This window comes from Notamacropus eugenii, chromosome 6, assembly GCF_028372415.1.
Source record: "Notamacropus eugenii isolate mMacEug1 chromosome 6, mMacEug1.pri_v2, whole genome shotgun sequence".
NCBI lineage: Eukaryota > Metazoa > Chordata > Mammalia > Diprotodontia > Macropodidae > Notamacropus > Notamacropus eugenii.
The window spans coordinates 107,935,623-107,947,890 of NC_092877.1; the positions used below are offsets into that span (position 1 = coordinate 107,935,623).

General features: G+C 37.7%; 1 protein-coding gene across 3 annotated transcripts in view; it reads left to right on the plus strand.

Moving 5' to 3' along the window:
- Window positions 1–387: 387 nt before the first annotated feature.
- SPMAP2L (sperm microtubule associated protein 2 like) overlaps window positions 388–12,268 on the plus strand; it is a 64,637-nt gene continuing 52,756 nt past the window's right edge. The window contains exons 1-2 of one of the 3 annotated variants that reach the window (XM_072620841.1): window positions 388–650; window positions 12,075–12,105. In XM_072620841.1, coding sequence (XP_072476942.1) covers window positions 587–650; window positions 12,075–12,105 — 95 coding nt within the window. In that variant the 5' untranslated portion in view covers window positions 388–586. Of the gene's footprint in view, window positions 651–2,912; window positions 2,960–12,074; window positions 12,106–12,268 lie in introns of those variants that run through there. The other 2 variants (XM_072620839.1, XM_072620840.1) reach the window with 2 other exon arrangements.

Consider the following 12,268-nt stretch of genomic DNA (forward strand, 5'->3'; position numbering starts at 1 on the left):
ATGTACATGTGTATATATGTGTGTGTGTGTATATATATTATATATATGATACCTTCAAGTGCCGTACAAGTGCTAGCCATTCGTCTACGATTTTGGGGGTGGCAGTAATGTGGTGTCTAAGACTAGACCACTAGACCAAGAGTTAGTCTCCCCAGGTGACCTGCGGTATCAGACCTTAGGGTCCCCTAGCAAGGATTAGCTTCAGAACAGTAGCCGGCCTCTCGGAGGAGCCGGGCAGTACCTGGCACGACGCCCCGCCCGTGCATCCAAGCATCTCTCAGACAGCGCTCTCCGCTAGCACCGGGCACTCGGGCTCCAGCCGTGGAACCAAGTCCCGGGGGCGGAGCGAGCCGAGCGCAGGGTGACGGGGGAGGGGTAGAGGCCTGAGCGCACGCGCACGCGTGAGGGTCCCCTTGGCAACCCGACAACAGCAGCACCAAGGAGAGCGCGAGCCAGGGCTCGGGAAACAGCACCAGCCACAACATCAGCAGGCACCCCCGACAGCGGCGGCCCTGGCAGAAAGAGCGGCTGCTGCTGTCTGCGGCCAAAGCCTGCGCCTCGGGACGTCTGGAACCTGGGGGCATGCATGGAATTCTTATGTCAGACGGAGCGGTCTGCGCGGTCTCCTAAGACTAGACCTGTGAGCAATGGTACGTGGCTCGGGAGCCCGGGCAGAGGGCGGCCGGGGGACTGGGGGGCCACGTATGGGGGTGGAGTGGGGCCGTCCCCCGGCGACCCCAGGGCGGTGTTTAGCAAGGAGAGTACTAGCTACCAGACGTGGCGTGGGGGAGCGGAAAAAGCACAGGATGTAGAGTCGTGAGGATTGGGGTTCCAATGCCAGCCGTGCTACTTAATACTTGGGTGGTCTTAGCCGCGTCATGTAACCCTTCGGAGGATCCTCTGTAAAATGACAAGACTGGACTAGGTGACCACTCTGCTCCAGGAACTTCAGTTCATCAAGCTGGGAAATTGAGTGGTATTGTCTGGTAGCTGATTTTTCTCCCCATTCCCAGTCTTTCAAACTGACCTTTTGCAAACTTAAAAGGCTAACTGTTGTTAGGACAAATACGTTTCAGTCTTCTACAAAAATTTAATTAATTCGTTTTCAGTTTTCAACAATCACTTCCATAAGTCTTAAATTTTCTTCCCCTCCCTCTTCCCTCCCTGAGACAGCTTGCAGTCTTAAATGGGCTCTACACATACATTCTTATTAAACACATTTTCCCATTAGTCATGTTGCATAGAAGAATGAAAAGGAATGGGAGGAACCTGAGAAAAACCAAACCAAACCAACACACAACACAGGAGAAAATAGTCTGCTTCATTCTGCATTCTGATTCCATAGCTCTTTCTCTGGATATGGATGGCATTTTGCTTCAAGAGTCCTTTGGGAATGTTTTAGGTCCTTGCATTGCTGTGAAGGGCTTAGTCTATCAGAAACCAGTCCTTGCACACTGTGGCTGTTACTGTGTATGTTTTCCTGGTTCTAATTATGTCACTCAGGGTCAGTTCATATAAATCTTTCCAGGTTTTTCTGAAGTTCGACTGATTGCCATTTCTTATAGCAATATATTCCATTACATTCATATACCACAACTTGTTCAGCCATTCCCCAATTGATGGGCATTCCCTTGATTTCCAGTTCATGGCCTCCATGAAAAGAGATGCTATAAATATTTTTGTACATGTGGGACCTTTTCCCATTTTTATGATCTAGCCCTAGAAATTATATTGCTGGGTCAATTTCAGTCTTTTAACTCATTTCCTCCTGGCTTGTTTCTCCTATGTAACAGTCTCTCTGGAGATTATAAAGATTTCTGCAATTCATCTTTTACTTGTTAAAGGATTACTTCCAATCCATTTCTTTGCCTAGATCCAATTTTGTGGTTGGCTAAGTTCACTCCAGTATTTTTGCACAAATATCAAAGAAAAAACCCAAATGGAGTCACAAAGTGTCAGACAGGACTGAAAAAACGACTGTATAAAAACTTGGCTGGAGTAGTTGCTAGAAGTTGTGACTTCAGCCCTAAACTAGTTAGCTTGCTCTGTTTGCACCTTGAACTTCTTTTTAATTTTGTTTTTTTAACGTATGCCTTTTGTGTTTGTCACATTTGTTTCTAAATATCTTTCTCTCCTTTTATGAAAGTAAAATAGAAAAAAAAAAACAAAACAGTAAAACCAACCAACATAGCAACAGTATGTGCAATCTTTCACACTCATAGCCTCTCACATCTGCAATGAAGCGAGGAATACACTTTAAATTTCTATTTTTAGGTGAAGGGATGGAGAGGAGGGGGTGCTAAAGGTGAAAGACACTCTGATAAGAGAATGTGATTGAAACAGTGCAAATCCTGGAATTTTGCTACTACTACTAAAAAGAAAACCTATATAGTTCATGTTCTACTCACTGGGTGAATAATATCAACCTCATCTACAAAAGTATGGACTGGGGTGAGAGATCAGTTGACAAACATATTGAGTATCTCCTATCTAAAATGCATCCATCGTGTTTGGGTGCTGAGATATAAAGAAATAGGATCAGAGATTTAGATCTGAACAGGACCTCATCTCGTTCAACTTCCTCATTTAAAAGGGGAGGAAACTCAAGTGCAGGGATTGAATTACTTGCCCAGGGTCAGACAGATAAGTTGCAAACTTCTTTTCAATGTACTATGCTGCCTTTAAGATCAAATTTCTTCCTTTCAGGATCTTATAATCTAGTAGGAGAGAAAAGATACATACATATACATGTAAAATGAATGTATATAATATGCATTTAAACACACACTTAAATAAGTAGTAGGGATAATTAGTATATTAGGAGGAAGAGAATGAGGCAAGAGGAATTTGATGTCATTCAAGTTCTTTGTGTCTTTATTTTGTTCCTTTACTAAAGCCTTCCTTGACAATCATGATGCAAAAGTGATTCTGGATTCTCGAGGGTTATGCTAAGTGGAAGGTAAGCTCTACAAGGTCCTGCTAAGTTGGAAAAGCCTCAAATATAGGTTAATGTCCTTGTCTGTTGTCTGAGGACTAGGCCAGCTAAGTTCAGAGAGACTGAAGGGCAATGAATTTTTCAGCCCCAGAATCCTAGAAGACCATTAAGTTACAGGAGTTCCCACATCCATGATGCGATAGATCTTTGAAACATTCAAATTTATTTTCCCATCATCACCATTTTAGGAGAGATTTGTGGAAAGTATTATAGAACTGAAACAGAGCATAATGGGAAATTGGTTAAAGTATCTCAATGGAGTACTTTAAGAACAAGGATAGTGCTTTATTTAATGTTTATATGTCCTACATTGGCAGCTAGCATAATACTTTAACCATAATTTTTGGTTGTTATACAAGGGAAATCTGATTATAATGAACATTAGGGACATTCTTGAAGCTGAAAATACCTAGGGGCAACCACTTTTGTGCAACCTGGCACATGGCATACATTTGATAAGTGTTTTTGTTGAATCAAATTAAATTGAAGGATGTGGAAGGGACAGTTTAATCTTTTAGTTTTAATAACAGTATACATATAGCCCCTACAGGCATTTTAAACACCATTTAGTGCAACTACCTTCTTCTTAGTTTCATGCTTTTCCAACAACTATGGACCTTCTGCTATGGACTCTCTGGAAGAGTATATATACTTTAGGGAAAGGGGGAAATGAAGGTACCAGTGGATAAGAGCAGTGCAAGACAAAATTTATCATACCTTTCCTTAAGGATACTTCTCAGGTTAGATATAGTACCTTTAAAATTATTATTATTGTTTCAATGAGGCAAAATTTTTGAAAAGGGGGGTTGAGAAATAATAGTTGGAGAGCAGTTGGATAGGGGTAATCATTTTTCTTTATTTAAAATTTTTTTTATAAAGGTAAGTGTTGAAGTAATAAGGATAGTTTAGGTAGTTCCTGTCATAGCTCCTTGAATAATGTGACAAGACTAATTTATACCACAGCTGTATCTTTAGACTTTAAAGTTTAGAGGAACTTGATTTGTGACCAAGTAGTTTATGGGGCTCTATTGGGCTTAGCTGTTATAACACTTTCCTTTCACTGGTTCTACTGTATTGTCTTTTGTTCTCGAAGAGTACCGTAATGACCCTACTATGTTAGAGTCAAGTTACAGAGTGTCAGATTGTGACTGACAAGACCAATACAAGCTTGGAATGCTCTACCACAAGTCCATGTAAACTTTTGGGGAGAATTCTCTAAATTTGCTCATTTCACATTTTTTTGAGCTACTTTTTCTTTTTTTAAAAATTTATTTATTTATTTAATTTTTAACATTCATTTTCACAGAATTTTGGGCTCCAAATTTTCTCCCCCCTTGTCCCCTACCCCCACCCCAAAACACCGAGCATTCCAATTGCCCCCATCACCAATCTTGAGCTACTTTCTCAAAGAGGATATTAAGCTATGACATAAATAATATGGGTATTAGTACTATCTATATAATAAGGTCTTAAATAGTGGAGGTAAGCCTTCAGTTTCTGTGTTATTCCAGTAGATGGCAACCTTCTCAACCAAATGGCAGAGTGGGAACCCACACACCAGCTTATTTGTAGTAATCAAGCTTGACTGGCATTTCACGTACACAAGTTTTCAAGAAATTATTTTTGGTGTTTTATGGCTAAGATAGCCACTTCTTAATAAAAGTGTACGGTACTATATACTCTATGTAAAATATTTTAGTGTATATTTAAAATTTCCTAGATGCCTAGTTAATTGGAAATTTTAACGTTTGACTGGAATTCTTGGTGGTCAAGAGTCACTTTGTTGGGGTTTCCGTTTGAGAAAACATTTTACATAATGGCTACTGATTCCGGCATAGGAAGGCCCTTGATTCTTCTCCTTTCTCCAAATTTGTCAGCCCTGTTCTGGTTTTACTTTCCTCTCTGCGCGTAGTCAGCTAAATCAATAGAGTTCTCTTCTTTTCTTTATACTTCAGGCCCTTGTTTCCTTGACCTTCCACCTTCTCAGCCCTGCTGACCCTCAGACCTGACTAACTTCTGCCTCCCTCCATGACTGCTGCTGATACCTAGAGAAAACCACAAAATTATTCTTTCTGCTTTCTGTCAGCTGCAAAATCTGCTTTCTAATATTTAGGCCCTAGCTGAAGCATGGAAATCTTTTTTTTATTAATGTCTTATCCACTCCTTTTCACACTCTCCCAGCACTGTTTAAAACTTTCTCCTTCCAACCCCCAACTTCACACTCATATACCTCTTTAATCTCAACAAATCACCTTGCCTCCTATTTGACCAAAAAGCTTGAGGTCATTGGCAAGGAACTCTCTTAATTCCACTTCTCTAATCCTCCTTCCTTCCTTTCAGTCTCAGAGGAAGATGCAGCCCTTCTTAAAGAAGCCAACGTGTACTCTCAGTCTCCCCTACAGTCTTATACCATTATTTCATCACTTCTCTCAGTTTTTCTCTTCCTGTTGGAGCCTTTTCCTCAGACTAAACATACTAAAAAGGAAACAAAAAGGCAAACAAAAATATTAAAAACTAACCCGAGTGGTAGCTTTGCCATCCCATTAAGCTATCATTCTTTTTCTTTCCCCATCTTCACTGTTGAATGCCTAGAAAGAATAGTCTGAACTTCCTTGTCTTCTCCTTTCTTGTCACCTACTTACTCCTCAGCATTATGCAGCCTACTGTACTGAAGAGCTCTCTCCAAGGTCATTCATTACCTCCATATCCCCAAATCTAGTTGTCTCCCCATCCTCCTTGAATCTCTCCATGGTATTTAGCACTGTAGAACACCCCTTTCTTTGTGATATCTTCACTTTCCTTGGCTGCCATAACATGGTACTTTTGTACCGTAATTCTCCTACCTCTCTGGACACTTCTTTTTTCTTTTACTAGCTGTTCCTCTTTCAAATTGTCAGTAAATGTCAGTATTACTCAAGGTTCTTACTAGGCCATTTTATCTCCTCTAAACTCTCCTTGGGTAACCTTATCTACTACAGATGGCTTCCATGTTCCCCTTTTATCACCTCTATGTAGAAGAATCATTCATCTGTATTTCTATTTCCAACCTCTCTCCCAGACTTCCAGTACATTCTTTCTGACTATCTGGTGAATATATAATCCTAAAAGTACCTCAAACCCTACATGTTTAAAAATGAATTTACACTAGAACAATGTATCTGGAGTTAGATTGACATGGGTCAATCTTGGCACTGCTGCTCACTGTTTGTTATGACATTAGATTAATCACTTAACTCCTCTAGGTCTCAATTTTCATATCTATAAAGTGATGAGATTAGCCTGGATGATTTCTGTACCATCCAAGGTATATTTTCTTTTCATTCTATTATCGTAAACCAAGAGTTAGAAAGGACTTTAGAAGCCATCTAGTATAATCTAATTTTATAGATGTGATTCTATCCTAAATTTGACCCTTCCTATGATTTTTCTGTTTCTGCTAGTGTTACTGCCATCTTCTAGTCACACAGACTGGACTTCACAGTAAAGTTTTGACTCTTCCCTTTTCTTCAGCAGTTGGCAGATCTCATTCCTCTCTCTGCAATATCTGTTGCATGCAATGCTTTCTGTACTGCTTCTGCTTTCTTCTGTCTGTACTCTCTGTTTCAGGAATTTTTTCTTCTCCCATGGCTTCAGTTATCCAAAATCAGGACTACATCTCTTCTCACCTCCCCTACTGTAAATGGTATCTTCTCTAGTTTGTATCCTTTAGTATCCTTTTTCTAGTTTGTCCTCTCTCCACATCTTCTTTCACCCTCCTGCCCAAGTGGTCTTCCTAACACAGGGCTAAGATTATGCTACACTTCTCAAAACCCTTTGGTGTCTCATAATTTTTTTTTGTAAATTTTTAAAATTTTAAACTTAAATACAAAATAAGAGAAAGAAAAAAAGAAGCATTGCCATGGACACAGCAGACCATAAGAGAGGATTCACTATAAAACAATAAATTTTCATTTCAAGAAAACCTATATAATAAAGACTACACATTATTTTCAAAGCTGCCAGCTTTTCTTTGCTTCCTTGTTGGCTTTCTTTTGTTCTCTGTTGTGCACTTTTTACTTTATTTTTTCCCCTCTTGGACCCCTAAAGAAGGCCACAATTAAACATGAAGATACACACACAGATATATAGATATAGATATATACATCTCTCTCTATATATATATCTGTGTGTATATATATTTATGTATGTTCATATCTATCTATCTATGTGTCTATATCATATCTATATATATGTTCTGTCTTTTTCTGTGGAGGGAATTTGGAGAGTCAAAAGATTTTTTTTACCTACTCCTCCATGTACCCAGAATCCTCTCCCCTCCAAACTTCTTAGTATGTTTCTAGTCTGAGGGAAAGGATCCAATGGGGAGGGAAAGACTGAGAGAAGTGATGAAATAATGGAGCAAGGCTACAGAAGAGACTGAGAGTACAGATTAACTTCCTTGAGAAGAAACACCTCTTTCTCTGAGACTAGAAGGAAGGAAAAAGGATTAGAAGAGTGGAATTGAGAATTCATTGCCAATGACCTCAATCTTTTTGATCAAATATAAACTCCTTACCCTGGTATTTGAGGTCCGACCTACCTGTACAGGCTTATCTTAAATGAATCCCTTACATACATCCTACAATCTAGTCAAACTGGACTGCTCTCTTTCTCCCAGTCTCATCTTCCCAGACCTCTCTAGTCTCTGTGCTATTACTCCATGCCTGGAAGAGATTCCACCATTCCCTCCTCATTGAATGAAGTTTCTTCCTTCAAGGCCCATCTGAGGTTTTTTTTCCTCCACCAAGTCTTCTCTGACCAAACCTCTCATTTGAAAGTGATCTTTCTCCTCAAATTTCCCATAGCATTTTGCCTGGATCTTTCTTTTGCCCTTATATTACTTCCTTTATACTTATTTGTATACTTGACCTTCCATTTTTCCCATTAATTTCTTTCTTTAAAAATTTGATTTTCAATGAACATTTATTTTTTTCTTCCTCATGCTTCTCCTACTTCCTCCCTCTGATTAAAAAAATCTTTGTGAGAAATATACATAGGCATCTAAAACAAATTTCCTCTTTGTTAGTGTCTGAATTGTATGTCTATTCTGCATCTTGAGTTCATTACCTCTCCATCCACCTCTCTGCAATTGTGTTTGGTCATTATTACTGATGAGAGTTCTTCAAATATTTCAAAGTGATTTTATAGTGTTCTTGTTACTGTAAAAAATATCATTTTGGTTCTGTTCATTTCATGCCACACAAGTTCATAAAAATTTTGCTAGGTTTCATCCTTTCATTATTTCTTACAGCACGATAGTATTCTGTTACATTTACATAACAAAATTTAGTCAGCTATTCCATGGTTGATGGACAGCCCCTTTGCTTTCTGTTTTTTCTCATTATAAAAATAGCTGCTATAAATATTTTTGTGCCTTGTTATAAATATGTTTGTGCCTTGTTGCTGGCATTGTAATTGAGTTGGGGCCCTGCAAATGTGGAGGGTAGGGAACTTGGATAGTTGTATACCTCACAGGGGTACCAAGTTCTGCCGTTTCCTCTTTTTTTATCTCTTTGGGATATAGGCCTAGCAGAGGTTTCACATGGGTTAAAGGGTAGGTAGTCTGGTGATTTGGAGGGCCTAATTTCAAATTGCTTCTTAGAATAGCTGTACCAGTTCTCAGCTCCACCAATAGTGTATAGGTATGCCTTTTTTCTCTGTTTCTCTTATTATTAGTCATTTGGAGCATTTTTTCATATGACTGACTGTTGATAGTTTGGATTTCTTCCTTTGAAAACTGCCTGTTCATATCCTTTGACCATCATTTCCCTACATTAAATTTCAAGCTCCTTGAGAGCTGAGGCTATTTCATATTAACTTTGTATTCCTAGAGGATAGCGCAGAACCTTATACGTAGAAGTCCTTTAAAAATATTTGTTGCATTGAAGTAAATGAATGATCATTTTTGAAACTATCTTACTGTTGTAAACAAGTTTGTTTCATGAAAAGTACACGTTAATGTGAACTATATGCTAATGTCAGAAAGATATTGTTAAAGACAAGATCAATAAATAAATTTTGAAATTTGTAATTCTGTTCGCCTATCTGCTATCAACTTTTATAATTTATATTCTGTCTTGATTAATGCCATCAATGCTCATGAAAAAAATAAAAATCTATACGAGTTTCAATAAGTATCTTTTAAGTTTAAAGATTTTGGTTTTCCTTAAATGCTTGAAACCTTCAGTCAATGAATATGGTCTCATTTAAAAATATTTATTGTCTTTCAAAACAGAAGTATAATCAGAATCCTGCTTCATGAATTATAATGATTTTTTTTGGACACTGATAATTGACAATAGACGTCCTTACAGAGTGTCTAAAAGGCCTATTCTCTAAAAGAGAGGAAAAATTATTTAGCCAAGAAAATTAACACATAAAAAGACAAAAGGTGAAAATTTTAATCATATTCACTTTTTTCCACTTTCATTGGCTGTTTTCTGACATATGAGAATTCTGCATTTAAAAATGAAACTTAAGCTTTATAAATATATTAACATGACAGAGAGAAAAGATCCTCTTTCACAGTCCAGTAGGTGACTAAAAACTGACAGAGACGAGATCCTCTCATCCTATTATTTTCAGCCTTTCACAATTGTGGAATTTGAGTATATCTAACCAGAAATGTAGTCACCTTAAAAAGAAAACAGGAAAATTGGTAAAATTACCATCTACCTATAAGATTCTACCTTTTCCTTAGCTTGATAAGTAGCCAGTCTGACAGAAATTGTGCTTCTGTCCGTGTTTTGTAGTAGTCTAAGTTTCTTTACAGATATCACTTCTTAGTATTGATAGTGATGTTGGACTTCCTCAACCTCTACCTGAAGCATGGAATCCATTGACATAAATTAAATTAACCATCCTAAAGAAGTAACAATGTACCCTAAGGAAGTAAAAGTCAGATCTCCCAAGGAAAATAATGAGTCTTAGAAAATCTGTCTCCCCAAAATAATAATGTGGTAGAACTAACAATAGCTTATTATGCAAAGATCTGAATATACAGGATTTAAATTACATTTCTGAAATATTCCAGATACATATAAGATTTATCTGGTGGAATTTAGGGATTTCAGTCTTAAAGGGAGATGAGAAGGGAGATAATAATCATTTTTATAGTACCTACTATGTGCTAGGTACTTTGCAAATACTCATTTGATTACTCTGACAAATCTATGATAGCTACTGTTATTATTCTTATTTTCCAGCTGAGGAAACTGTAAACAATGGGTAAGTGTCTTGCCCATTGTCATACAGTTACTAAGTGTCTGAGACCAAATTTGAACTAAGGTCTTACTGACTCTAATCTCATCGCTTTTTTCACTGTGCCACCCAGATGCCTCAAAGCTGCCACATTACAAAGGGATTGCAATTGGAGACAGAAGGAGTTCTGTTAATTCTTATTAGAGCTTTAGGAGAAAAACCACAATCTATTTATAGGCATTTAATGATGTCATACGTGTGTCTTTCTTCTTCATAACTGAAGAGACAGGCATGACCTAACCTTTACCCAGAAAACACCACTGTCTACCGTCTGGTCTCACCTCTGGTCTAGATTCTTATTTATTGTATGCGTTTTTTAAAAATAGAAACTGCATAGGAATTCTTGTATATAGTAGTAAAAGCAGATAATGAAAGAGAAGGAACACTTCTCTCTTTTCACTCAAGATTGGAATCTACTTTTTACATCTGATCACTTCAGCTTTTGACTGTTATAGTTCAAAAAAAAAAGTTTCCCCTATTTTGTTACTTAAAATGACTATATTAACTATGGGCTAGGAGCACTGCCCTGATCAGTCTTGATTTCAGGTAGATATGACAAGGAGGAAAAACATTATGGGACTATTAAGGAGAAATGTAGGGCAATGCAGAAATTGTAGCATGTTATAATTATAAGAAAACAACTTGAGTGGTTGCTTTGGAATGTTTTCCCTACTTCCTTTGTAAAATTGGACCTCTTTATTTATAGAATGTTATTTAAGGTAGATTACTGTTATTGCTGTTAATGTGTTCACATACACTGCAATAAAACATTACTCAAGATTACCATGAGTATGAAATCATAATCCTCAAATTGTAACAAGTGAATGGGGAAAAAAATCAATGTTATCTTAATAACAAAATCAATTGGATGCAATTTGTGAGTGACCTGCTACAAGGAAAATGTGATGGATTTTTTCTGCAATATTATCAGGTGATGACGTGTTATTTTATCTGTCAGTTATTTTATAAAGGTTGCACAGTTATTATACAGTATATAATTCATTGTTGGTGGAATTGTGAACTAATCCAACCACTTTGGAGAGCCATCTGGAATTACGCCAAAAGAGTTATTAAACCACTTATACCCTTTGACCCAGCAATACCACTACTTGGTCTATTTCCAAAGATAATTAGGGAAAAAGGAAAAGAACCTATATGTTCTAAAATGTGGATAGAGCGCTAGCTCTGGAGTCAGGAGGACCTGACTTCAAATCTGACCTCAGACACTTGACCTTTACTAGCTATGTGACCTTGGGCATGTCACTTAACTTCAACTGCAAAAAACCCAAACAAGACCAAGAAAACCCAACTCCCAAACAAGCCACTATCTGCATCCAAAGAAAGAACTGATAAATAGAAGTTTGTGTATAATAATTTTACATATACATGTATATACATACACACATACATACATACACACACACACACACACACACACACACACACACACACACACACACACACACACACACACACACACACACCCCTATTTGTGTCTAAGGGTAGCCATCTCTAGGGTTGGGCAGGGCCAAGAAGGGCAAGAGAGAAAGAAGAATAAAAAGAAATTTACGTGATAATTTTGTTTGAAAGGAATAGCAAATTGTATGTAGTAGATTTTCAGTTTCATAGGCAATCCTCTTTTTTATTGTACTATGCTATGGAAATACTTATTTTATTCCATAAAAGTAAAATAAAATTTTTTTAAAAAGCACAATGTGTAGAGCACCAATGTTACCATGATTTTTAAACTAAAGTTTTCCTTTCCCTTTTTCTTTTGCAGCTGCTCGTTCCACTGCAAAAACAGAGACAAGGTAAGGCCACAGATGTAACAACTACTCTTACTGAGCCAATGTGATGGGCATCTCTAGCCTGCCAGGATAAGGCAGGGAAATAGGAGAACTTAGTTCAAGCTGGGACATTTGGAGCAGTCGAGTTAGTGGACACTGGGAGTTTTGGAAACTATCAGAAAGCTGA